The sequence below is a fragment of the Catharus ustulatus genome, chromosome 2 (genome assembly GCF_009819885.2).
Source record: "Catharus ustulatus isolate bCatUst1 chromosome 2, bCatUst1.pri.v2, whole genome shotgun sequence".
Classification (NCBI taxonomy): Eukaryota; Metazoa; Chordata; class Aves; order Passeriformes; family Turdidae; genus Catharus; species Catharus ustulatus.
In genome coordinates, this window is record NC_046222.1 from 3,746,785 (window position 1) to 3,773,879 (window position 27,095).

At 37.2% G+C, this 27,095-nt stretch overlaps 1 protein-coding gene across 6 annotated transcripts in view; it reads left to right on the plus strand.

The window, feature by feature from the left end:
- Positions 1-27,095, plus strand: part of EPHA6 (EPH receptor A6) — a 363,966-nt gene that overhangs the window by 225,948 nt on the left and 110,923 nt on the right. For all 6 annotated transcript variants that reach the window (XR_004420696.1, XM_033085021.1, XM_033085038.1 and 3 more), the window contains exon 6: positions 12,056-12,180. Coding sequence is in view for 5 of the 6 variants with exons in the window: in XM_033085021.1 (XP_032940912.1) it covers positions 12,056-12,180 (125 nt within the window). In the remaining variant the exon portion in view is untranslated. The remainder of the gene's footprint in view (positions 1-12,055; positions 12,181-27,095) is intronic.

A 27,095-nucleotide genomic window follows, 5' to 3' on the forward strand; every position in this document is an offset into this window, starting at 1 on the left:
TGCCATCTTATAAACTTCAGAAGAAATAGAATTGCTGCATTTCTTCTGTTAAATGAGTCCTGATGCTCCTAACTTGAGGTGTTCTCACGGAATTAGATGCTTAAAGTAACTGAGAGTAGATGGTGTAAATTTAATGGGACCTGAACAGCAAATGGAGGCTGATAAAAAACACTGACAAACTCAAAAAGTTCAAAGAGTTTGAAGAGTTCTTGTCAGCCAGAGCCAATGAATTAATTATGAAGATAGCCTTTCTTCCTCAAGACTTTATACAGTCAGTAAACGTGGAATTTTTTGGAAGGACATTTCAGGGGAAGATCACCTTGCATAATAACATAAGCAGTTGCAAACCCAATCATGATCTATCTGAACAACCATGTCATAAGTAGTTAAGTCAACACTACAAAAACTTTGTCATCATGATCACTAATGAAATATGGAACATTCTGATTTATTGCAGAGTAGCATGATGGCTCAGAAAATTCATGATGCAGGACCCTCAAAATGATAACCAGTAAATTGTAGGACAAAAAAGTTGCAACATGCAAATAGTCCTTTTGTTTCCAGTAATTATTTTCCACAAATATATTGGCACAGAATTAATCTTTGCAAGCAGAATAATTTTCTTTTAGAAAGCTATGACAAAACTATCCTGCACTATTTATTTTGTTGGTATTTTAAAGCTTTCTTTTTGACCACATTCTACTAACCCTTATGTTCTGAACAGTACAGAAAAAGAGTCAGAAAATTCAGAATTGACACACTGGAGTTGTCAGGACCCTTTCATAGCCATGGGAGGTTAGTGTCCTCTAGATGGCATTCAAGAAATTGCTACATGTGTGGAGGATTTATTTTTTTCCCTGTATCAAAGATTTCCTTAGCTGCTGGTTTTTTGGTGGGGTTTTTCTTGCCCAGGTTTCACCATATGTTGGAGTACAGAGGAATTTGAGATGATTGTCTGCTGTAGAAATTTTAAGATGAAGGTCACAGAAAGAGAGATCACTGCCAAGCACTAGGACATGGGTCTGAATTAGCAGGTCTTACTATTTGGTTGTGTCTGTGTGCCAAAGAACTTGAAATATCCTGTGTGGACACACTGGTTTCTCAGACCTTCCAAACTACAGACTCACAACTGAATCACACACCAAAGGATGATATTGGGAAAAGAGAATTACTTAGAATTCCTAAGGAGGATTCAAAAAAGGAAGATTTTCTTCATAAAACTAAAAGAGACTGAGCAAAATTTTGCTACTGGGATCATTATTTTGTGGGTTTTTCCAATGTAACAATATTGCTTGTAAGCAGTAGTGCAATAGCAGTGTCTAACCCTGGTGTTTAACATGAGCTGTCAAATTGAAAGTTGTCTAAGTTGTCAAGCTCAGATTTTGTGCATGCTCTGGTTTCTTCTGGTTTTGACAGCGTTAGGGAGCTTGGACACAGAGCATAATTTAACTCTGATTATCATTCTGAGGATCAGGCAGTTAAAAGTTAGACCCTGAAGCACTCAGCTGCACATCACTAATGTACTGTGTGGATATGAGCCATTAGTTCTTACAAGCAGCTACCAGAGCTGCAAGAGCAGGGTGTTTTCTCTCTGTAAAAATTCTGCAGTGCAGAAGGCTCTTTAGGGATAGATAAAAGCTTGTTCCAGAAAGAAGCTGTATGTGGTCAGCTTGCCTTTGGACAGCTAAACAGAAAGCTCTGTAACCAGATAGTATTTCTGAATTTCACAAGGCTCATCTAGTCCATTATTTTCTTTTTTTCTCTGACAATAAGCTATGGGTACACTGATGGAAGAAGATCAGGAAAGTGTCAAATAATGCTTCTCCTTATGTGGTCTTCCAGCTCTCAGCAGCATTCAGTAGCATCTTACTTAATAAGGAATGTTTTATCTGTTTCTTGCCTCAGTGTGTGTCAACTCCCTAACTTATTGGATGCCACAGAATTTTTATGGTTCTTTCTAGTAAACAACCAGTGCAAACTCTCATGTGTCAGTAGGTCCCCTAGAGCTGATCCCTTGGACAAGAAGAGCTTGTGTAGGACAGCAGTGCTCAGCTTTCCTCCTCAAACCTTCCTGATTTTCTTTTTTTCTGTAGGAAGCACATTTGTTGTGCTACTGGAGACAGGAGATAAAAAATAGATCTGGGGAAAAAATCTCCAAGGGCAGAGTTCAGCACACAGAATGTTTGAAGAACACAAGGACTCATTAAGTGTCAAGGAAAAGAACAGAAATACCAAAGGGGCATAATGGAAGAGTTCTGACAATTCAAAGGCTCTTGCTAGGAGGGCATTCACTGGATAATTAATTTCTTGGAAAGAAAAGACAGGCTCCTTAAGCTAAGTGATGTACTGACCTGGAAGTGTGGATGCTCAGGTTTCCTCCTCACATGAATCTCTGTCAGGAGATTGCCTCTCCATGAGCATGGGTATGTATAGTAAGTATTAAACCACAAGCTGCAGGGCTTGAGCTAACTAGCAGCAAATAGTTGAAGAGGTTTCCCTTTTGAAAGGTTATTCCATAATTACCCAGGCTTCCACAAACCTTACTTTGAAATATATTTTACTGCCTGTCATCTGATAATTTCTACACTTCTTTCTTAGTGAGTTAATTTTTATATGGATCAGAAGAACAAAAACTGTTCAGGTCCCAATGCCTTTTCAATTCTGTAGAGTTTTGTCTTTGTGAATAAAAGCAACTCAATCTTCTTGAAAGAGGAAAACACACACACAAAAAAAGACATTTCTTTTTCCAATACATTGAATATTAGTGTGACATGTTTTCAGAATATGAGTGCAGGAGTCCAGAAAGGGGCACTGGCCTCTTCTGAACCTCAGGTTTTAGATCTAACAGAAGTTAAAGGCGAGTGGCTCTTTGCTTTTAGAGTTGATTTGCCCTGATGCCTTCAGGTGTCATTCCTTCTATCCAACACCGTGAGAGCCTGCCCTCAGGCTCAGTGTATAAACATCCCCAATGAGCTAACTAAAAGAACACATAAATTGTCTTTCACTGCAGAACATGTGCCTCAATATTTTGTCCACATTTTTTTGATAACTTAAAACATGTTACTTCATGTAGAAGCATTGTATAGATACACCCAACTAGAAAGAAAAAAGAAACAAATCATCTAGGATCTTGACATATCTAAAATTACTCCTGCATTGCTCTAGAGATCCAGGGCTGATTTTGCAATTTCTGTGCTGATGGTAGTGATGCATGTATAAAATGTTGTGGCTAAAACCAGGACATACATTTGATCTACCAGCACTCAAAGCAGGTTCAGCATCTCATCTCCTAACTACAGAGGGATTAACAGAAATTGCCAAAACTAACCCCCAGTTTTTAACTTACTTGAGTCCAAGTCAGATTCTACCCTACTTGAGCAGAAATTGAACACCTAACCTACATTTGACAGCAGCAGTGCTTTTCAGTGATTCGTGCACATCAAGTGCAACCATTGACTTGCTGGCCTCCTAGAAGTGTTTCTTGTCTGCATGCCAGAGTTTAAAAGGGTCTGGTTTTCTTTGCATAGGTTTCCACATTAAAGATTTAAAAGATACTTGACCCTCAATAAAACAGAGCCAGATTAAACCTTTGGAATATTTTTTAGCATTTATGAAGTATATGATAAATTACATAATTTTGTTTGTAACATCATTTTAGGCATTAATTTATAAGGGGATATTTATTTAACATCACTTTGTCAAAAATAACATTTTTTGGGGAAATTATTTGAAGATGTACATTTGAAGTCAGTACTGGATGTGTCTCCATGCACTTACACACATTCACTCAAAATATTGAAGTACAGTAGCTCTGACATTCTCTGCACATGCCAACAAACACAGCTTTTACAGAAGGTTCACAGAAGATGTTCACATAAAATATTCATTATATTCTTGCTAAAAGAAAAACTGCTTTCAGACCTGTAAAGTACTCTTTGACAGAAAAATACTTACAATCTGATTTAGCCGTGTATTTGGATATAAACAAGAGCAGGAAAGATTTGCTGCAATGAATGCACATTTTGTGTTTGCCTTTGTTACATCGCAGGGCGAGTAGCAATTAATGGAGTGCAAAGATGGCAGATTTCCTAGTGCTTTTTAACCTGCTTATTTCATTTTCAAACTTCTGAGATCAATTTAGCAGCAGGAAGTTCTGCAGAGCAATTTGGTTGCAGTTGACCCTGGAGGGGTTGTTGCTGAATGAGACTTAGTTACAGCTCTGTTTCTGTAATGACACCTCGCTGCAATAAATGACGCCTTCTTAACCTCCAGTTGTATTTCCAATCAATTCATAGCAGTACCCAAGTTACACCAGGAGGCTGAAAACAAAGTTCTCTGAAGAAATGTGTCACCACAGGTTGTCCCCACATCACAGGGCACCTAGCAGAGCTGGAGTGGTATTTTTAACTTACAAACACATGGGCTGGAACACATCTTTCTTCATGCTGATTAACATTGTTATGGTAGCAATCTGAATCTGCTGATAAACCAACTTCTCCTGCTTCCTTCTCTTTTAGCACAGTCTTCCTTAAAAAGGAAACCCCATAGGCCACTCTGCCTTTTTTTTTTAGAGGAATCCTGTGTGTCAGGAATGGTACCCCAGGAAAGCACACACACCAATTTCAAACGTGCCACCAGCTGACACTCAGTGGCTCTCCACAATTTCTGAGTCAGGAGGAGCAGTGAACAGCACAACACAGAACATTTGGGGTTGTGAAAGCAGAAAATCTGCTGGTTATGGATGTGACATTCTGTTTATAATTGTCATAAGGAGGGATAGGAAGGGACTGGACTTTCCTGGCTTGCACCCTTCTCTGGTTTTTGATCCAGAACGCCACCAATGAAAAGAAGGGCCTTTTTTCCCCAGTTTTCACTTCTTTACTGTGCCATTCAGCCACAGATGTTGTGGCCACCTGTGGTGAGCTGATGAACCAGTCCCACACAACCTCAGTTCTGCCAAACAAGCAGAGGGCAGCTCTGGTTTTCAGGGAACTGTTCCCTCAGGAATCCCAGTCACCTATTAGGTCTGTAAGTCCCTCATTGCTGCTCCAGCCCTACAAGGCAGTGGGGCAGTGGATAGGAGCCAAGAATCTGCTTATTCTGATGCAAATCCCTTTGGTTGCCAGAGACCTGTTGATCTGACATTATTTCCACAAATGCAACAGGCAACTTGGTTTGGTTTTGCTTTTTTTTTAATTGTTTGCATCTGATTCATAGACTCACACCCTCCCTCTATGCTTTTTTTAGCTGAATTTATTCCTCTTGCTTCAGACATACAGAGCATATAGTGTAACTCCTTAAAATACGCATTTAGGTAAAACATTTGTGTGATTTTTTTAAGGGACACAAAAACAAACAAACTTGTAACTAAGATATTTTTAATCGTTCATCATGTTATAAATTGTGTCAAATATATCACAATACTTTTTACCTTTGAGGTTTTGCACATGCACATCATCAGAGAGAGCAGAGCAGTCTGACTGACAGCTGAGAAGACTTTATTTTATACTGTTGTTTTAAGTATCTTCTACTAAAATCCCCTTTGAAGTATCAGAAGCTGAGTAGGTCCTGTAAGAAGTAAAGATTTAGGAGTGCTTCTGTCTGAAGCTTGAAAAATGGAGAAGGGCAGCACATTCTGTAAATGAAAGAAAATCTGTAGTGTTGCAAAATCGTGTGGATGAATAATTACTGTCTCCTTGCATAAGATCAGCAATAGATGAAAGAGAAATTAGGCAGCATGGAAGAAAGAATTGCATTATAGAACACACACAAAAAAAGCCATGTTGAATGTACATTTACCCTGGAGGAAATCTGGGGGTTGGGTCTATCATGACCTCTAGCCCACAACACTGTAGCAGAATCCAGTTTTTGACAAGGGTTTTGGGTTCACTTGGCTGCCATCCACCATTTCTGAGCAAGCAAAGGAGATCTGCAAGGGGGAAGACTTTAAGATGGAGGGAGAGATGATAATTATAACTTGCTGGAGGCCTATTTTCAGTGAAGTGCTTCAAAAGAAGCACACTGCTCTGCTGTCTTTTGAGTGCAAACCTTTAGGGAACTAGAGCAAGAAAATGAAGTAAAAAATACTTTTTTAACCCCAAACTTGTTAATTTGCTAGCTGGAATGCTTTGTCAGGGAAACACCATGCTCAACTCTGAGCTCCAAGGTTAGTGCCACTAATAGTATCCTCTCCAACTGTGAATTACTGCTGAAATGATTAGGAAGATAAGAGACTATTATGGGCAGAATCAAATATCTTATCTAGTCACTGTACTAATTGAAAGCAGGCTTGTGTGGTAAGAAAAAAAATTCTTGCTGAATTCAGTATAAATCTGAAATTGTTTCATTCATGTGAACATCTTTAATATACAGAGATGTGTTTTGAACTGGGTTTTTTTTTTATAAAAGTTTAATTTCTGTTCATATTTCTGTGGTTTGTTTCCCACATGAACTTGTGCTTAGGTTTTAGTCTTTTATATTCACACTCTCACATTTCTTACAAGGAAGTGCTCACTTATTGCAAATAATGGAACTTACTGACATTCACATTGTACGTTAAGATAGCTCAGTGAAAAGATTAAAGAAAATCTCTGGAGCACAACCAGAAGAGAATATAAACAGAGGGCTCCTGGATCCCTATCACATCCCTTGTTTATAAAATAGTCTTTCTTCCCTTATCCTACAAAGATAGCAACAGAAAGATGAACAAACAAACGCAAAATGATGAAAGGATGAACTGCATCTCTGCTGGAGGATTAATAACCATTTTGCAGGACTGCTCTGGATGATAGACAGCACAACTACATCCTTCAGATGACAGATCATCTGTTTAACACATGGCATTAGTAATGCAGGATGAAGGCTTCAGGCCTCTTAACTTCCCTGGAAAATCCTTGGTAAATAGCTCAAATGGATAAAATACTGGAGGCTCTATCATTGATCAGGAAATGTTGTTTCATTGCTTCCAGCTCTGTTACTGGAGTAAAATATCTTCTCTAGGAGAACATCTTTTTACTGCTTATTATCTTTCTAATAGTCTTTCTAGAAGTAAAAGCAATCTTTTCCTTATTGTGCCCTGACATAACATCTTTCTTTTTTTTTTTTTCCCTGAAATGTGGCATTGTGAATAAAATCTCAGTGCTCTTTTATTGATATTTATAGTATAAAATTATACTCAGTGTCCAATAGTACAGGAATTGTAATACAGTTACAGGCTGGTGAAACAGTGTAAAATTACAATATCATTTTCTGGTATAGAAAAAGAGCAAAGAGTGTTTTTACCACTTGGAAGGACTTCAGATTTGGACCTTGACACATCTCTGTTTTGTTTCACTGATTTCCTGACATTTTTGTTTAATGGCCTTGGAATTATTAGATAACTGTAATTCTGTAATGTTAGGCATAGTTTGCTGTTGATTTAATTTGTGCTATTGACCTGTGATTGAAGCTTGAAGAAGCCCTTTCCTTTTCATGACGAAGAAAACAGTTTTCTTTTGTTTTCTGACCCAACACAGTCAATGTAAATCAGTCATTACAGTACTGATATCTCTTCCACTCTCAAATGTCCTTCTCTTACCAAAAGAACGTGTTTCTTGGAGAACTTGGAGGAATGCAGGCTCCCTGCAGGATGTTAAAGCAGGTTTCCTCCTCTATAGGGAGAACCTAGGAGGGATTAATGAGTTTTGAAAGAGAACCAAGGGGTTTGAGTGGAGTTTAGTCAGTGTTTTCCCACAACTGCAGTTGAGAAATGACTGAGATAGGAGAGGAGGAAGAGGCAGGGAGAGGGGTGGATTCCCTCCTCTCAGAAAACAGGTGATAAAGCCCTGTGTTTTGGTGAGTGTGATCTCTCCTGTACCTTGAAGCAGGCAGAGGTGTCAAGGAAAGAATAACATTTAATTATGCAATCTGCATTATTGTTGGTAATGGCAGAGGTATAGAAACAACAAACTGAATTAAACACGTGATCCCAAATGGAATTATTTTACATATTGAGACCCCCAATATTTCACATACTGAGACCCACAGCCTTGCCATGAGGATGGTGTGCAAAGGAATGAAGTTGCAGTCATACAACAGTTCAGATCAGTTCATACAGTTCAGATCCCACTTGCACTCTCTCCTCTCCAAATTTGTATCTGGTGGCACTTCATTGGTTTTGGGCAAAACAGATACAATTCAGGGGCAGGGAAGGAAGAGGACAAAACTGCTGCAGCTGTTCTTATTTGATGATGGATTTTTTTTTTTAACAAGAAAGTGACTGAAGGGAGGGGCCTATGAGCTGCATAAGAAATAAGATTTGAAATGAGACATGAAGGGATGAAAGATTCCATGTATAAACAGGTGTCAGGTCATCACCTACCATAGGTCTGAAGCTTCCTCACCATGAATGGAGATCCTATAAAAGCTGTTCAGTCCTGGAAACAGGAGACATTTCTTTGCCTACTTTCAGGAGTGTGAAGCAAGAAATAGCATAATTAGAAAATGTACTGAAGGAAAAAAGGCTTCAGCAACCCTACAGATCACCTATTTTGAAATCAGTTACAGATAATGGGGGTCAGCTTCAGAAAAAGAGAAACTTTCTAGGGAAGAGACACTTTGATCCAGTCATTGTTTAAAATGCACACTTTTTTCTCCTGCATATAGCTCATGAGTGGAAAAAAAGGATTCTGAAAAAGAGAAGCCAAAGGAATTTAGAATAAAATCAGCTCACTCTGAATTAAAGAATAAACTTCCATTATTCAATAAAAAATTGAAAATACCAAGAAGCCTATCAGGCTAAATTAAACGAGGAGCTCATTTTAAATGAGGACTACATTGTAGATGACTCATTGCAATTTAAGAAATTTATAGCAGTGTAGAAGAAAACAGATGGTGCAAAGAATTCTCTGTACAAAACACTGATCAGTGCTGAGCTCAAGAGCCAGAAACCACCCTTCAGCCTAGGACCAATGGCAAGAAAATGCTGCCCTTAAAGTGATTAAAAACCTATGCTGCTCTTCTAAACATTTCTTTATCCAAATAGTTTCATTGGTAACCATATTAGAGTTCTCCTGCAGCTGCTGGATTTGAAACAACGAATTAAAATAACTTCCCATTGATTCATCATGGGAACATTAGAGCAGTCTTTAGGAATGAGAAAATAGGATTTACCTGTCTTACAGTCCTCTGGTTGAAAAGAGCTTTAACAATAAGTGGATGGGATCTCTAAGGTCTAATTGACTTCTGCTCTGGTGAACAACAGTTATAAGGAGCTGAAATTTCTCCACAGAAATGAGTGCTCTTTAGTAGCACTTCACAACAAAAAAAATAGAAACTCAGCTAGCTGTGCTTTTAATTACTTGGTTTTATTTGTCTGTTTCTTCCTACAAGAAATTTCTGACTGGAGTCCTGTCTGGCAAAAACAGGATCATCCTTCTGCACCTACAAGAAATGGTCAATGGTGATTCTTCTGTGCCTTTTTGTTACGGAATACACTCCCTTTTTTGTTCTTTTTTTGTTTGTTTGTTTGTTTTTCTATTTGGTACAAACACAAATACACTTCTCATATTCACAGCTTTATGTGCACATCTGCATTTGGATTTAGTGGATTCAGTGCTACAGGTGTGAAGTGAGCCTTGCTGTATGGACCTGATGGTTTCAAGTGCAGGTCAAGCAGAGGTGGTTTAGGAGAAATCTAAAGTAATTTTGTTCTGTTAATTTCCAAGTGAAGACAACTGGGATTATTTCATATGCTAAAGTTTTGAGAGGATCTTCCAATGCACCACGACTGTGCTTTTGAAATGCACTTCATCGAGTGGAAGAATGACTGTGTTGAGCTCAGACTGAAAACAGGCATGAATTGCTGTATAAATTTGGAAGCTAGAACACAAAAAAAAGTCACAAAGAACACAAAGAAAATGCATATGAAAAGGTTGTGAAGTTTAGGCATGATTAAAGTTTGAAGACATGTAATATCAGCAGTCTATATTTTATAAGCCTCAAAGAGCCTAGGAAATAATTTTATCTACAATTTTTCTGTCATCAGTCTTAATAATTTTGCGAGGGTTGTGTTGTCTGACCAGAGAAGTCCCAGATGCAGTGGGATGAAGCTGCAGTGTGCTGGGAAGATGATGCACCTCACCAGCAGCACACAGGGGTACCAGATGTATCCTAAAGGTTGCTATAGCTCCCTCAGCCCCACCTGTAAAGCACAGCTCAATGCCAGTGAATGACTCAGAATGACAAATGGTCAAACAATTTATGTGAGCTGTGCCTTCCTAGGCCCTTGGTCAGTGTTTAGCAATTACAAATCTGTGTTTGCCAGCTCCTGCTTTCCTTTAAACAGACCTGACTTTGTGTCTCGCTTGGAGAAGCTGATTGTACCCCGGAGAAATATTATGAGAGCTGAACTTCACCCTCAGTTTCAAGAGTAAAAATTTCATTTTAGCTGAGGGAGTAGTTATACCTACCCAGGGATAACATTTTGGTTCAAATCCTGTGAATGCTTTTTATTTATTAGTTTGTGTTTTATTCTGTTCAGTTATTTACATTATGCTGTTTAATGACTTCCTGAAAACCAGGTTAATTCTTTATTCTGCATGGCAGGAAAGATTTTTTTTTCTCTGATACCCTTGCATCAGACCTGTGGTTAAAATGGGAAAAGGGTAGTGGTTTCCTGTGTAAGCTCTTACATTTTGGTAGGTTTGTTTTTTTTCCTAGTGTTATGTGTTGAGTTGGTTTTTTATCACATTAGAAAGGACTAAACTATTATCCCACAGAATAGTTACCTAAAGGGAGGACTGACAGGGGATGGAAGTTAATTTTCTCTCTTATATAAGTGCATTGAGACAGAGAAAGATGTGCACATCTTTGAGTAGTTTCCCTTTTTTCAAAGGCAAACACACGATTTTATTTTCTTCAGTGTTTGTTTGCATTCTTGAATTTATTTATTGTTTTCATTTCTTAAGCTTTCTGATATATTTACAGGAAAGAAAACTAAGCCATGAAATTTTGTGACTTGAAGCAGATTCTCATTTCATTTTCCTAGGGAGATTCTTTCATTCAAAAGATAAAACCAGAAGTCATAAAAATGTGTTATTTTTAGGAGACAACTCCATGGAAACTTGGAAGAAGTTAAGTGAGATTCAGAGGAGAGATGAACGGGGGAGGGTGTGTAGTAAATTGATATTTTTTAGTGGAAAGACAAATAGTGAAATCTGTGAACCATTTATGGTAGCTGGATTGTTGATCTTAGTTGTGTTCAAGGCTGTTGAATTATATGACTGGGTTTGCTGTAACATTTGGGAAAGCTGCACATCAATACTATTAAAACCATATTAGTGTCTGGAGAATATTTTCACATGCTTGACCAGATTAATAAAATAAGCAAAGATCGTTTTCTAGAACGCAATCTTGGCACCATTTGAAATCATTGCAGAGATAACCATGCACCTTCTTTTCCAAAAAGGCAGAAAAGCTGCTTCTTAACATTGGTAACCCCAGAGTGAGATCATTTAGCTCTTGGGTGTATCCATGGGCCCCTTCCAGAAGCTGCTTCTGCCCCCAGTTTGACCATACCCCAATCAATCCCTTCCTGGAGGAGCTGGCTTTGGTGCACACAGACACCTCACAAAGGGCTTGCCAGAAATGCCCTTGCCAAAAAGGAATTCTGTGTCTGTTTTAAGCTGTATCACTTTATTTTACCCCAAATAGTAAACTGAATGTACATCCTAAACAGCTGAATTACGTTTAATGAAGATTAACCTGCATGCAGAATTTGCTGCCTCTGAAATGTTCTGTCTGGTTGGGGCAGAGCCCATCCCATGAATTCCTTTCTGTATTTTTGCACAGAAAAAAGCCATTTTTCAGAAGCTGCTCTGCACTTCAGCAGAGGAGTTACCAGCATGTACTTGAGACATTAATTCCAGGTTATATGGTTTCCCTGAGAATTGCCATCTGTCATGCTTTTCTGTCTGGAGGTCACTCCAACTCGCCTCGGGTTGGTATCCTCAGACAGGAGGTTGGAAGGATAAACTGTGCTTCGTCTTTAACCCTTAGTTATCCTTTTCCCTTTCAGCACCCACCTTGATAGGTATGGTAAGGAAGGACTGGGCTTCCCAAAACAGCATTGCCCTCTCCTGGCAAGAGCCGGACTTTCCCCATGGAGCAATTCTGGACTACGAGATCAAGTACTATGAGAAAGTAGGTCTCACTTACAGCATCACCCAACTCAGACCCTAAAGAGCAATGTGTTTCATATTTTTAAGAGTATTTTAAAAAAACCTTTTCACTTGACCCCCACATTCAATGCTGTGTATGCCAGAAGTTTTATTTTGTGCTGATTTTTTGTTGTTTTGTTTCTAACTTGTTAATGGCTGTCTTGTTTCATATCAGAATTGAGTAGAGCAGCAGGCAGATCATACATTTTCTTGTCTCATAGTAACTACATTTACAAACACAGATAAATGGATCACATGCTCAAACATATTTTGATTTATGGACTGTAAAAACTTCACATTAGAGTGGCACTGACTCAACAAAGTACGTGGGAATGTGATTTCATTTTGAGGCAAAAGATGTATTTATTTATTATTGCTCACTATAGCAATAATATGTGCTTAAAGGATAGACTGTACCAGCCTTGTTTAGAGGGTTACAAAAGTTACAAGAGAGAGAAACTGTTGGATTTTTGGTGCTCTGTGAAAATTAGGCATTTTCACACAGAAGAGAGCTACAACATGCATTACAAGTAGAGGTACAAGGTGCACACACAGCATGTGTTGGGAAATTTGAAGCCTCCCTCTCCATAAGCACAAAACATATTTGGTCATTTCCAATTGCTACCAGTAATAAAATCTGTGCTGACCAGTGCCTTCAATCCTGAAGACACAGGAAATTTTTGGTGTCCGCACCTTGAACTGTTCCCTGCTAAGTCAGTTCTTGCTTTTCCCCTGCCCCCATCTAAATTCACAGAGGAACTGATGTGCATGTATGAAGATCACAAAGAACAGAAATACAAACCAGGTCATGAAAGAAAGTATTAGGGATATTAGGCTCTGTAAATATCTGAGAATTTTATTCCTTGACTGCACTTCTCTATTGAGATTATGCAACTTTAATGATGCAGAAGAACAAGTAAACTGGAGGGGAAAAAACCAAACAACAGTTTAAATTGGACAGCTAGAGGGAGAAGACAGATTGCTTAGAATATTTGGTAAGCCAAAGCAAGGAAACCTATTTTCCTTCACTGATGAAAGTTCTTCAGGTTCTGATCCATTACCATAGTAAGCCCCATTACGAATTGAACTTCTTTTCATTGTTAGTATTAGAGAGGTGAATTAAGCACGATAAATTGTGAGATTTTATTCAGTTGAATAGGAACAGTTCCAAAGATCTGTAGACATGTTAAATTGTAAAGCTTATATATGTATTTAATAAAATCCTTTCTCAGTGGATTAGGTGCCAATACCAGTCAGTGCTGAGTGACAAGGCAAATAATTTTTCTTAGAGGTCTGCTTATTCCTTAGCCTTGAGCATTGTGCAGCAAGATGACATGCATAGGCTTTGTCATCCTTTGCTAGATACAGTTTAAACCACTTTTACCTTTTTTTACAAAAAAAGAATCATTTTCTGTGAGCACTTTTTCAAATATATAAGGAACATCTTCTATCTATGAACTCTTTCCTCTGAGATCAGAGGACATGAATGTACTGTTGGCATCTTCCAGGTGTAATTTGCAAGACCTCTCTTGGAGGCCAGGTTCTAGACCAGAGATGAATAATCCAGAACTGCAAGTCAGTCTGCTTATTTACAGCATTAAATTGGAAAATGTTATTTTACACCACTTTATTTAAATCTTGCTTTTATAATTTTTAAATCAAGGAGCACACATTACAACAGTAAGTGTAGTGCAAATGAAATTTTATATTGAGAAGGAAAAAGGGATGATTCCTACCTCAAAGTCAGAAAATATTAAAATGCACAATTAATTTAATTTGATTACATTTCAATTCATTTTTTTTCTTCTTCACTGTGGAGCTCTGGGTATTAAAAAGCATAGTTTGTGTTACAACAGAGGTAGATGTAGCCAGTGACACTGTAATCTCTCAGCCTTCCCAGGAACTCTGAAACAGGGGAATATCAGCATTCCTGTTCTCAGCAGAAGTGACAAAATAGGGATGTTGTTGTATGCTCACAGGAAATATGATAAGAGTGAAATGGATCTAGTATGAATTTATTTACTGGATCTAGTATGAATTTATTTAAGACATCCCTCTAACAGAGAGCAAAAACTGCAGATAATATTGAAGAACATGTTAAATATGAAAAGGTCAGAAATTTTATTAATGTCCCAGGGAGTCAAGGAAAAGGCAGAAAACAGTAGTCTTAGCTACTAATAAACACACTAGGTAGAAAAATGGAACAACTTTTGCCATCCATCTTTATCCCTTTCTACCCGTCATTTGCATTTAATAAAGAAAGGTTTTGTTCTGATAAACAATATAAGAAATGGAATGTCTCCATCAAATGCAACCACTCAATTCCTCAAATTCAGCTGATTATATCAGTTTCTTAGCTTGAAGCTCTGAAGCATTATGCAATATTCTAAAATTTTACAAGTATTTACTGCTATTTCTTTTAAGGCTCTTTGTTGACATTTGACAAATTGTCAGTACATCATTCATGAGCTCATTAGGGGAGCAGCCTGCTTTAATTATCGCCAGTAGGAATTCTGTGACTCAGAAATGGAAGTTGTCTTAGGCTCCCAAAGTTTCCTGGAAGATATGTAAACTTCAGAAATCAAACAGCTGCCCAATAAACTGTGAGCACTCCACAAAATGGGGCAGTTTCCAACAATTTCATAAGGAAGACAAATTATTGATGATGAGCATGGAACATAAAAATTTTTCCATGCATTTCCAGAAGAAGCACAAGAAGGGAAGGAGGCTACAGTGTGCTAATTATGCAAGAAACTTACATTTATACTCTTGTAAAATCCAAATTACACACAGACAACTATCAGCAGATCAAGTCCTCTCTGTGAAAAATGCTCTTCTGAGAAAAATTCCCAAGTTATAAAGAAATAAAATAGAGAAGGAGAGTTATCCAGGGGTCTCAATAAGTTACAAGTATGGAATAATACACTAATTTCAAAGATTTGTAGTTTCTTATTTAGGAGTGCACTGGTACATTTTTATGTGGTTGTATGACAAGAGGTCATTTTGTTCTGCAGCCTTTCAGCCAAAATGCAGTGGACAAAATATGACCTAGGACATAATTTGTCCTGGGAGAACAAAAATTCCTTGACATTCAGTCCAAGATTCTCTGAGTTCTGTCACAGCAAAGGGAAAGGGTTTTCCATTGTTTGAATAGTTGTGTGGTATAACCAGGGGGAGAATATCATGATCTGAAATAATTGCCTTGTTGATGCCTGGTAGTTGGAATACCTGATTTCAGGTAGATTATGAATCATTCTCTAAACTATGCCTTGGATAATAAGTGAGTCTTTACAGCAACACACAGAAGATCAGTTAAATGTTTTCCCATTGAGATATAGGATGTGCTCATAAAATCATTTCTTCATAGACCTTCTTTGGGGTCTTGAGATACTAAACATGGCAAATTATCTCTGTCCATACAGAGTGTCTGCCCTATTCTGCACTCTGTCCATTATGTTTTATGGTCTCTTGATATCATCCACAAACATTATTTCTAAAAGCAAAAAAATCTCTCATGGGCAGTATTGTCTTTCCCTTTAAATATCAAACTCATTAATATAATCTCAGTGTCATTGCAAAATACATTTAATTTTTCTTTTACAGTTTAAAGTGTTACTCAGACACTGACCAAAGCTTGCTGTATTTGCAAGATTCCAGGGCATCATAATCTCTTCTCACCAAAAGGGTTTCATGTCTGAGGCAAATGGAGGAGTGGGGCCCTGTTAGAGCCTTGTAATGACACTGAGTCCTTCTGTAGAATTCCCTCATGGGAAAGGGAGCACAGCACACAGTGGATATAAACCTCACCAGCTGCACTCCACGTTGTACAGCTGAACTGGAAAAGGTTTTTTCCTCCCCTTTCCATCCAAACCCATAAAGTTAATCATCAAAAAATTAATGCTCCCTAAGACCTGTGTTAGGCATACCAAGCTGTGCAGGTATCATCAACTGCATAAAGTTTGTTGTCCCACGTGGCCCAAGCACACCAGCTGGATTACATTTCCTTTTACACAGAAGATAACATATAATTAGCTAAGGAAGCCTGCCTAGAGAAGGGATTTTAATGGAATGTACCCAAGCAGTAACCCAAGGCATTGCAGTGAAATCTCTATTTAGAGAGAGAAACCAGAGAATATCTTTAGAATCAGAATTTGGAAGAGAGGGCTGATAATTCTTTGCTTTCTTGTTCTTTGATGAAATTTGAAGCCAAAATTAAAGCCTTTGCCAAAATACTTCATTTTGTTGGGAGACTCAATTTGCAGCTCACAGGCAATTTTCACATTAAAAAATTAACCCATCTCCACAGGACAGTGAGTGGACAGGATATATGGAATGTCAGATATTACTTTTCCTTCATCCCAGGATTATTTAGAGTTGAATTAATAAACAGAAGTGAGAAAATAGCTGAGCAGTAGAGGCAAGGGGGAAATTAGTTTTCCAATGAGATTTGAAAAAGAGATGAAGAGTTGATGAGGCAGAGAGATAGAGGAAAGTACCAGATTTAAAGAATTAGAAAGCAGCATGACCTTGTTAATTTTTCTATCAGTCTACAGCTGTCTTCACTTAACTTATACAAGAAATGATGCTCAGTCGTAAAATCTAATATTAAAGCAAAGACTGCTATTTCTTTGAGTAATGATTAATATGAATTAAAATGAGCCATCCTGAATTTGAGTGACAGACCTTTAGGTAATTTACATGATAGGAATAATGAGAAATTTTAAGACTCTCAGTGCATAATGTTTTGAATGACAGAATTATTTTTATAGGGATTAATATGGAAAATTATAAACATCACGTGATTTATCCCAGTTTAGAGGACACCAGATGTTCCTCTGTGTCTTCTCCAGCTAAGGAGATACTGCATTGTGGTCTTCTCATATTAATTAACCTGACCCTGCTTGAGTGTGGGCTGGAACTGTCCTCAGTGAACAGGAGCCACGTGTGTTCTCATTAGACAAAACAAGGACATTTCTCATAAGGAGCCACCTCATGTAGATCAGATCCAGTCCTCAGAATTTCTGAGTGGAATTTGGAAGGTGAAGTAAAATCAGTCATTTCCCTTTTAAAGACCTTTCTGTGGGGTCTGTATGGCATTGAGTAAGTTCACTGACCCTCAGCCTCCCTACTTATTGAACAGCCAAGCCTCTCCAGTCTCTCCACCTCTTTAGTCATTATTTTGCACAACATTTAACTAAGTTAGAAGGAACACTTTTTTTTCAGACACGGCTGTAACAACTCCCCTGTTTCCTTTAAGCACCAGCTGTTACTTTTTTGGTTCAGATTTTTCTTTTATGGCAGATTTTTATATCATGAAGAATATATGCAGCAGCTCCCAGTGGCATGAGGCTGAAGGGAGCCTGGGGGCTGTGTGACATTATCTGTGGGCAGAGGTGGTTTGTTTGGTGCTGGGTTCTTGGCACGTGCTAGTTCTTTCTCTGGGCATTTTCCTTTATTGTTGCTATCCCTACTGTAGCATCCTTGACAACCTTGCTCAATTTTAAAGTCAGCATCAGTGATAGGATTGGGGAAGAGGTGCAGACTGACAAGAGTAGGGAAAAGTATCTAGCACTTCAGGTATCATTTATTGAGTATGCACAGTATAAAAAGCTGTTTGCTTCAAATGATCGGCTGGGAAAATTTTAACTTCATGCAAATCATTTTTTAATGGACATTTTTCTTCTTATTCCAATAATATTAACTCATTTAAGGCATAAGTAGCAATCTGCTGCCTGCAAGTAAAATGTTTCTGATATGAATGAAATAAAGAAACATAGGACTCATGCAATAATACATTTTCATTACATTTTCAACAATTCTCATCAAGAGTGCTGAGTATTTGGGATGTTCAAGAGCTTTTGGACAGTGGGTTTAGTCAGCCCTTCGTGTTTGTTCATAGCATGGCACAGGGAGGCACCAGGGCTCCCAGCAGCTCCTCAGCCATTCTTGGCCCTTCATAGCTCCTGGGAAATGAACCATGTCTGCTGAATGTTTTAAAAAAATAATCACTACAAATGTGCTTTGGGATATAATCATTAAAATCAAATCTCCTAGCTTATTTTAGTATAGTAAGTGGTGTTAAACAAGCTTCTCAGTTTTTCTGTTCTGCTGTTATTAACCCAGTTTCCCAAGGGAAAAAATGTAAAAGCCTCAGATTCTAAAAAGTGAAAAAAAAAAAAAAAGTAGGTCTCAGAACTGTTGAAAATGAGAGTGACTAATTACCAGACTCTCTGACCAGATATAATTTTTGCCTGCAGGAAAGAACCTGAGGACCTTGCAGCAGCCATTATTAATGACACCAATGTAATTACTATTAGGAGAAAAAGAAATCTGGCATCTAAATATCAATTACATGCAGCAAAGGGTTTATCAAAGAAGTTCTATGCTAGGCCTCTGTTAGATGCCTAGCTTGGCTTGTCTACTAATCATTGTTGTCAACTATTTCAAAGCAGCTTCTGAACTTTTGTATTTAATAATAAAGTAGCCTGTAGAGGTATTGCTGTTGTTCCTGCTGAACCAAAAATTCTCAATGGAAGGAATAATGCTGTTTAAGCAAGCCTGGTGGATTTGATATTAAAAAAAACCCATACTTAAGTCTCTACTGATCTTGTGTTCTTGCCTGCAGCCAATACCATTTTCTCTAAGGAAAATTAAATGTACAGTGCTTATTCCAGTAACTGCTAGAAGAGCTGCACAAATGCAGGAAAAGTGTATTAATGGTTTTGTGTAAGTGGTTTTCAAATGCTTTCAAGGGCATAGGAATAAGCATAGGAGGTATGCAAACTATTACAAGACAACAAACACAGCTTGTTCCATACCTCAAATAAAGCTAAGAATGCTAAATCCATTTATGACAAAGATTGGCTGCTAATAAAAGGAATTACTAAATGGTTTTTTCGATCCATTACAGCATTTGAACCTCAGGAAAAATAGTTTTCAAAATTGTGCACTGACACAGCAAGAATAATAATAATGATGTTAACCTCAGGAATCAGTGGTAATCTTAAGTATGTGTTTAGGTGGGGTCAAAAATCAGAAGCAGCTATTTTATAGAGCAGAAAGTTTCAGGTAAAGACAACATTTAGATGATTTTGATGAAATACTGTAAAAAATAAATACTTTCTCATCAGAGAAAATGTATCAGTTTCACAAAAGGAAGTCATAAGGAGTTTAAAATTTTTAATCCTGAATTAACAAAATTGAGAATTTACTCCCAAAGCATTTTAATTTTGTTATTATAAACTGCCTACAGTGTGTTCACCTTTGAGTTTAGGTGCAGTAAGTTTTAGTTGCATATGATAATAGAGTTGGAGTTGCCTTAGATACCTTAAGACAAATTCAGGAATGAAGCTTTGGGTTTGAAAATTTAACAGATTTTTACCAAAAATAATGTCAAGTTTTGTGAGCAATGACCTAAATATAACAAGCATACCTACCAAAAGATGGTCATCTAAATGAAAGTGACTTCTTTGGTTATAAATTAAATCCAATTTCTAGGTCTCTATTTCTCTAAAACCAGTCAGAATGTTTCCTTTAGGCTCTCTTAAAATACAAAGTAGCTTAAAAGTTCTCAAAAATCACCTATGAGCCCAAACTCTTTTAAAAACCGAAGCTAGCGCAGTGTTTTTCATAATACACAAATGACTTACTGTTCATAAATTGTTGATTTGCAGTCATAAAGGTGGATTCACAGATTAGATCAAGGTACATGAGACATGAGTGTGTATCTTTGTCTAAACGAAGGAGTGTTCAGATATCGTTTCATTTACAGTTTCTTCCTGCAATATTCAATGCATTCAGGAGATACCTGGGGAGGTACAAAGGTATGCATCATTTTGAAGAGTAAAACCAAAAAAATTCCTTTTTTTCTCTCTTTTTTTCTAAGACTGCCCTGCAGTTGTACTTTATCCACAGGAAAGGACAGGATATTAGTTTTCCTCTTTGAATGGTCTCTTTTTTCACATTAAATGAAGATGAAGCCACTGACTGCATAATATTAGCAACCTCTTTTTTATTAAGTAGCAGCGTCCCCAAAGCAGAGTCAGTCTGGGAGAAATATCCAGAGGGAAAGAGGAAGCTCTTTTAAGGAGAGCCCCTCTATTTAAATGCACTAATCCACTACTTTCCTGTTTAATATCAGTAAAATAACTTTACTGGGTGTTAAACAAAAGGGTTTGGTGTGGGAATGTGGTTGTTGGAATCAAAATGAACATTAGAGGAGCTTTTAATTTAAATTAATAATTTCATTATCCAGTTTTAATGCACTGAAATTGTACTTTATTCAGTAACTCCCATGTAGTTTAGTTAGAATAAACCCACAAATATTTATTTGATTGATTGAGGGAAGCAAAATGTTACAATTCTCTCATTTTCTTTAGAGTTTTTTAATGTATTTGCATTAATAGTTTCAAAGTGCCCTTTCTTGATGAGCTTGTTGGGATGGCTGAGTTAACAACCTATTATTATGTACTCCTTACCGAGCTGTTAATAGCTTTAGAGTCTTTTGCAGGAATTCACCTGCTGCTCATAAACACATTTATGTTGCTGTAGGAACTTCACCAGGTTGATGCATCTTGTATTTGCAATGACCTTGCACAAACTACCTGCTTTTCATGTATATATAAGTATTTTTATTATATTAACAAATTTATTTAGTGGCTGGGGAAGTTCTTTTTAAAACAGTATGGACATCTGTGAATTTTTTAAATATTTTTTCAGGTTTTTTCTAGTTGTTGTTTTTGCCACCACAAGAAATGATATTTCTGCTGAAGTTAGCTACATCAGAAATGGGCACTTCCCAAAAAAAATTGAGCAAAAACTTGCTTTGTCAGTTTTGAAAGTGCAGAATCAGCTTTTTGATTTACTCACTAGTTGGTTGACTTTGCCCTTGAAATTCATGTTCAATTAATTGGAAAAAAGATTGCTGTTTTTGCTTTACACCCCATTAACTCACCGAGGTGTTTGAAGAAAACATAAACTTAAGGAATATGTGGCATTTATTGTTGATGTATTGCCAAGTTCTGCACTACAGTCATGACACCAGAGGTGAATTCAGCCCTCCTGAGTTAGCATTACAAGATAGATGTTTGCTGTTTGCCTGCATTGAGACACAAAAGGATGTATGCATGCGCTCACAAATACACCAAAAATGTGATATTTCAGTGGTTTTTCAATAGCTATCATATGTTTATATGTTTATATCTGAAGAGGCTTGCATAATGAAAAACAATAGACAGTCTCTATATAGAGATCAGCAGGTTCCCTCTTGCCTCTGATTTATTATTTGTATTGCAGTGATTAACGTTAGTTGATGTCAGACTTCGTGTTTTAGAGCCAAAATTCTTCCTCCAAAATTGATTTTTGTTGGATGGTTGAAATATATCTTAATATTGTCAGCATTATTCTATCCTTATAAATCCCAATTTTCTTTGAAAAGGGAAGTATTTGTCCCAAAGTGTATTCACAGTTAGCATATGAAAGACTTGTTACCATTTAACATTCATATGCTCTGAAATGAATCTTAATGACTTCAGTCATTTTTTTCCAGAATAGCAAATCTGAATAGCAATCTGAATCAATTCAATCTATCAAAGTAGATATTTTGCCTACGTAAATAAAAGTGATAGCTTTATTAATACCACTGAATTTGTTTTCAAGCTGTTGTATATCAATAGGGATCTTTTCTGGACTTGTCAGGCAAATTCAGTAGCAAGGAAACATTCAGTAGCAAATGAAAGGAGAAAATTCTGCATTAGTCTGCTCTTCTAATTTGAAAGTTATTTATGTAGAAGATTCAAACTAAGCTTAAACCAATCTTAAAATAAGCCCAGTCAGTCTACCTGCCCCAACATCCTAAAAGGCTGAAGCACATCTTATAAAGGAGTTAGAAAGGCATGATTCCACAAGAGGTTTTTAGTACAGAATGTGTTTTTTTACAAGGGTGTTTGTAGAGCTGCAAACATCTCACAGCACTTAAAATTTCCCAGCAAGTTGTTACAAACCTGAAAAAATATTCAACACTGAAAGGGAGCCCTAATCCAAATCCTGGCCCTATCTGCCTGTGAATATTGTAGGGATTCTGAAATTAGGTGAATTAAACCAATTTGTCATCAGCACTATTAGAGCTGAGTTCTGTGTGGCTGACTCAGTGCCATACTATGGTTTTGGATTGGTGGAATCACTTGATTTTCACAGCTTTTAACATATGTTGTTGGTTGTTAGGATTTTTTGGGGGGGAGGGGGAAGGGTTATTTGAGGGGTTTTTTTTTTTTATTTTGTAGGGTTTTTGCTGGGGGAGGGTGGGGTGTCAAAGTAGAGCTCTGGCTACTCTGTACTGTACCAAGTCACCTCACTGTAGAATTCTGAAAAATTGGATGATTGCTCTTGTACTGAAATTCCACTTCCCTTGTAAGATGCTTCTTTGCATGTAAGTTGCCTTCACACTTGAGCAGGAAATAGAATCACCACAATTTTTGCTCTGCCATGAAGGGACACAGCAGTTCTGTGTGTGCAGCTGTGATGTTACCCCTGCTGAGTGTGAGATTGCCTGCCCCATGTCTCAGCAACTTGGAGACCTTCAGGTGTGTGGACTGGGACTTTTTTCACATCACACAAGTTGTTCCTTTTTGTTATCTTTCTTCCAGGGTCTTGCATTTTCAATTTAAATATTTCATTATCCAGTGACCTACTTCCCATCTGTAACTAGAAGTAGTGTTTCTGTGATATACACAGATATTTTGAAATTGACTGAACATATTACTGATATTGATTATTATTCACTATTTCTTAGAGACATATATTCAATAAAATAGGAAGTAGATTTAATAAAAAACATCCCCACAGTATTTTTAAAACACAGTTTGTAATTAAACTTGTTACCTAGGGATGTTTTGGAGGCCACAAGCAAAACTGGTTCAAGGAATAATTAAGGAAATTCATGAAAAGAAAGTCCATGAGCTGTAAAACACAATGAAACAAGTTTAGTTAATTCAAAAAAACACTAATCTGCAGATTGCTGGGCTCTGGGGGAGTGTTAAGGGTAAGAAGGAACCTGCAGTGCCAACGCTGAGTGTGAATCCTGCAGTGGCACCAGGACCTCGTTCAGAATTGTGACCTATGAACCTCATCCACCTAAGGGATGACTTGGGAATCAGCCCACTGCCTGTATGTCCATACTTCTCTGGGCTGGTTTCACAGCAAAGAAAGTCACAGAAGCTTTTTTAATCTTCCCATTTTCAGGATTTAAAAATTGTGCTGTATTTGTCAGCAGGTTTATTCCATCATTATGAAGTAAATCTTAGCATTAGATATCCCCGGAGAAACTCTGCTTTACTCTCCTAAGGTGAATTTTGAGTATTACTTGAGATGAATTTTCACATTAGAAATTTAGTTGTTGCCTGCAGTAGCTTCGTGCTTCTTTCCAACTGGAAAAGAAAATTTAAATTAGTGAAAAATAAGAAAAGTATTCAAGGCAGCTGAAGAGGCTGGCACTTTCACATGCAGAAGTTAGAGAGACTTCTGGAGATCCTGGTGCAGAGGTTTTCACTAGTAAATAGTTTTAATTAGCAAACAACTGTTATCAGAGTATCTCATTACTGTCAGAAATATGGAATTTAATACCTGTTCTCATCTGACAACTCAGGCCATGTTCTCTAGCTGCCTTTTTTATATGCTGGATTGCACCCTGTTCCATCCCTAACTTAAGGCACAGGCCTGTTTTTATTTCATTTTAATCTCCTTGTCAGGACAATCAGCTCTGTCCTGTCTGCTGCCTTCACACCTGGCAGTCCCACTTGGCCCAGGGTGTGAACCACACAGCTTTTGTTCTGCCCACCCCCCACCTCCCTGTGCTGGTGAGAATTTTAACATTGTTTTAGAGCCCCCCTGTCCTCATCTCTCTCCTCATTTAATTTTCTGCTTTTCATGGTTCACCTCACATCAACTCATTTCTGCCTAAGTATATAATCCAATTAAAATGAAGTTTGTCTGGGGTTTGACCTTTCTGTATTTTCTTTATGATTGGTTATCTGTTCTTCCCCTTTTCACGTTGACTTTATATATGGAGAAAGTGAAGAGCTGACTGACAGGCAACCAAAATATAAAATATTGAATGGCCAGACAGGTAAAGGACACTTGAGTGTTTCAGCTCCCCAAATTGTTACATCTCAGATTAATGAGGAGGGAAGGGAGAGGGTTACAGCCTCAAGGGGCTGATGCTTTTAAGTGCTGCAGATTTTCCTCTGAAACAAACACTTGAGCCATTGGCAATTTTCTCTACGACCCTGCTTTTTTACTGCCACAGTTTTCTACTTAGTTTAGATTGGTCCTCAGATCTTCCCAATCACTTTTCTAAATTTACTTCAAGTTTGTGATTCAGCTGAAAACCAGAGATACAAGGGGTTTTAGGAAGAGTGTTTTTTTAAGAATCTAAATTATATCTTTTAGTTCTCTTACTGTAATTTTTCTTATCACTCTGTTGCACTAAAAATTTATCCAATCCCATTGATCAGATTGCAATCCATAATTAATGTTAGAAGCACATTTTTGAACCTCTAAAATCTTCTGCCAGCATTCCTGTTAATTGATGTACTGTAGGTCAAAACAGTTTTCTAGCAGAAAATCACACACAAAATTAGTGAATATAAAGAAGCTTTCAAAGACAGACACTGAGTTAGGTGTAGTTAATTTTATTGATTTCAGTGTAATTAGTCCTTATCTACAACAATCTGTGTAAGGTGACAAATGTGCTATGACTAGAGGCAACAGGCATTCAGAAATTGGATTATGAAAATATTTTATTGTAAAGAAAGAAAATACTTTTTCAGAATTATCGGGGGGAAATTAGTTGTGAGAGGAATATATGGTCTATTAATCAGAGGCAGTTTCTATAAAATAGAGCTGTGGGGACTCTGTTTTTATTGATCACAGAGAGTAAGTACAAACTAGTTTGATGTTATTTGTCTTTAATAGATTCTGTTTGAACTGATTAATCAATTAATGACTATACCTAATAATTAACTACTGTGTTATCCTAATGGGCTAGCACAGCAATAAAGTTGAGGTGACTGTGGCGTGCCAGCATAGCTGATCCCATGGGAAAAGTAAAGAAGAATTTGGAGATTTCATTGGACACTGGAGAGCTATGATCAGTAAAAATTGCTGTCTTCCAGAATCATGGTCATTCTTTTAAAATAATGATACTTCCTCTGTAGGTCACATTGTGTGTGTTCCTCAGACTGATGTATCTGGGAAAGAGGAAAGATGTGACCAAATGGTCTCATAAAAATTCTTGTTTATTATTGGTGCTTTTATTTAAACATCTATAGTGCCTGAACCATGAAACTCTGAATCTTCTTTACTTTAATGTGGTACTTACTCAGTTTTGGCTTCAGTGTACAGGATAAAGAGCTGGTCCCTGTGGTATACAGATTTAATCTCTCTTAGTACTTCTTTCAGTTAAATGACAGTGCTCTGAAAAGGCCAGGCAGGATTCTTGTGGCTTAATACAGAATTTTCATGTTGCAGGACAATAGATATAAACTAGAAAATGTGTTTGCAAACAGCTGATAGTAAATTCAGTTACTCTCCCTGGATTCTTTCTGCACAAAAACACTCTTGAAAGCTGTGGGAGCAATAAGTCTCTTTTAGCTGGCAGAAGGTTTGGAAATTCCTTTCTCTAGGGTCAGTTTAAGAAGACTTTTGTTACTTGTGACACTGAATGAGCTGAATACCTCCATTGTCATTCATAATTAAACTAGACTAAGAGTATATAGCTCCCATTATGTATTCTAAATTATTTGAGCCATGTCTCTTTTTGCCTCTCAAGTATTAATGGTGACAAATCTTGTATGCCTGAAAGTGTCAGGATTTTATCAGTGCTTTACTGGTAAAGTTAATCTTTTAAGGGTTATTGCAGCACTACAAGCAAAATTTGGCATTTCAGCTTTAATTTCTATTGATTTTTTTTTGCACTAAAGGTGTGGAGATGTATAATCTATTTCTTACCTACAACATCAGAATGGAAACACTTTGCCATAGGAGTCTATAGTGATTAAAGGTCATCACATTTTGGTTAGCCTTTATCAATATTTTTCTGATATGTGTCCACAAAGACTTCATTTCTATGCTCTTTTCCTCCATACTAAGGTGGGGATAAAATTAGAGAGCAATTTATTCAGACAGGTGTGGCATGGGAAAGTTTATCTATTTATTTATAATTGTTAATGTTATTGGGGAAGCCCCTCTCTTTTAAGTGTGTGAGAAAAATGGTACTAATCATCAGAATAATAGAACATCTGGATATTGACTGCTAATCTGCTGCACTGCAAAAGCAGAAAAAGCATTTCATTAATATTTATCCTCTGATGGTACTACTCCATTAAATTAGGTTGTCTAGTCTTAGACCATTAGCACCATTGTGCCTTCCACTCAGCCAGTCTGTTTCTATAGATATGAAAAAATGCCTTATCTATAAAGCCAAGTATGAAATTAGGATAGATACAGATTCAGACAGGCAGAGGTGGCTGCAGAAAAGAATTTGATTCTGAAAGGTTTTCCTGTTCATGCACAGAGCAAACTGTCATGGATTTGTGAACACTGTCCCTCATAATCAGAACTGAATCCATTTACAAGAAGAATCATACAAACAATAAGAAAAATACAATTTCCTTAGAAACAGAGATAGCATTTTCAAAGTTCATAATATAATTCTGTTTAACTTAGATAGGCAGTCAAAGACTTAGTATTGCATTGTGTAATAACACTGGCATAGCTTGCATTTGGGTTATATTTACGTTTTAATTACAGATTTTCACCAAGATAAATTTGCAGTAGGCTATGGAAGAGATCTTATGAATTTCCTCATATCAGATTGTGTCTCATAGTTGTATGAGTTTATTA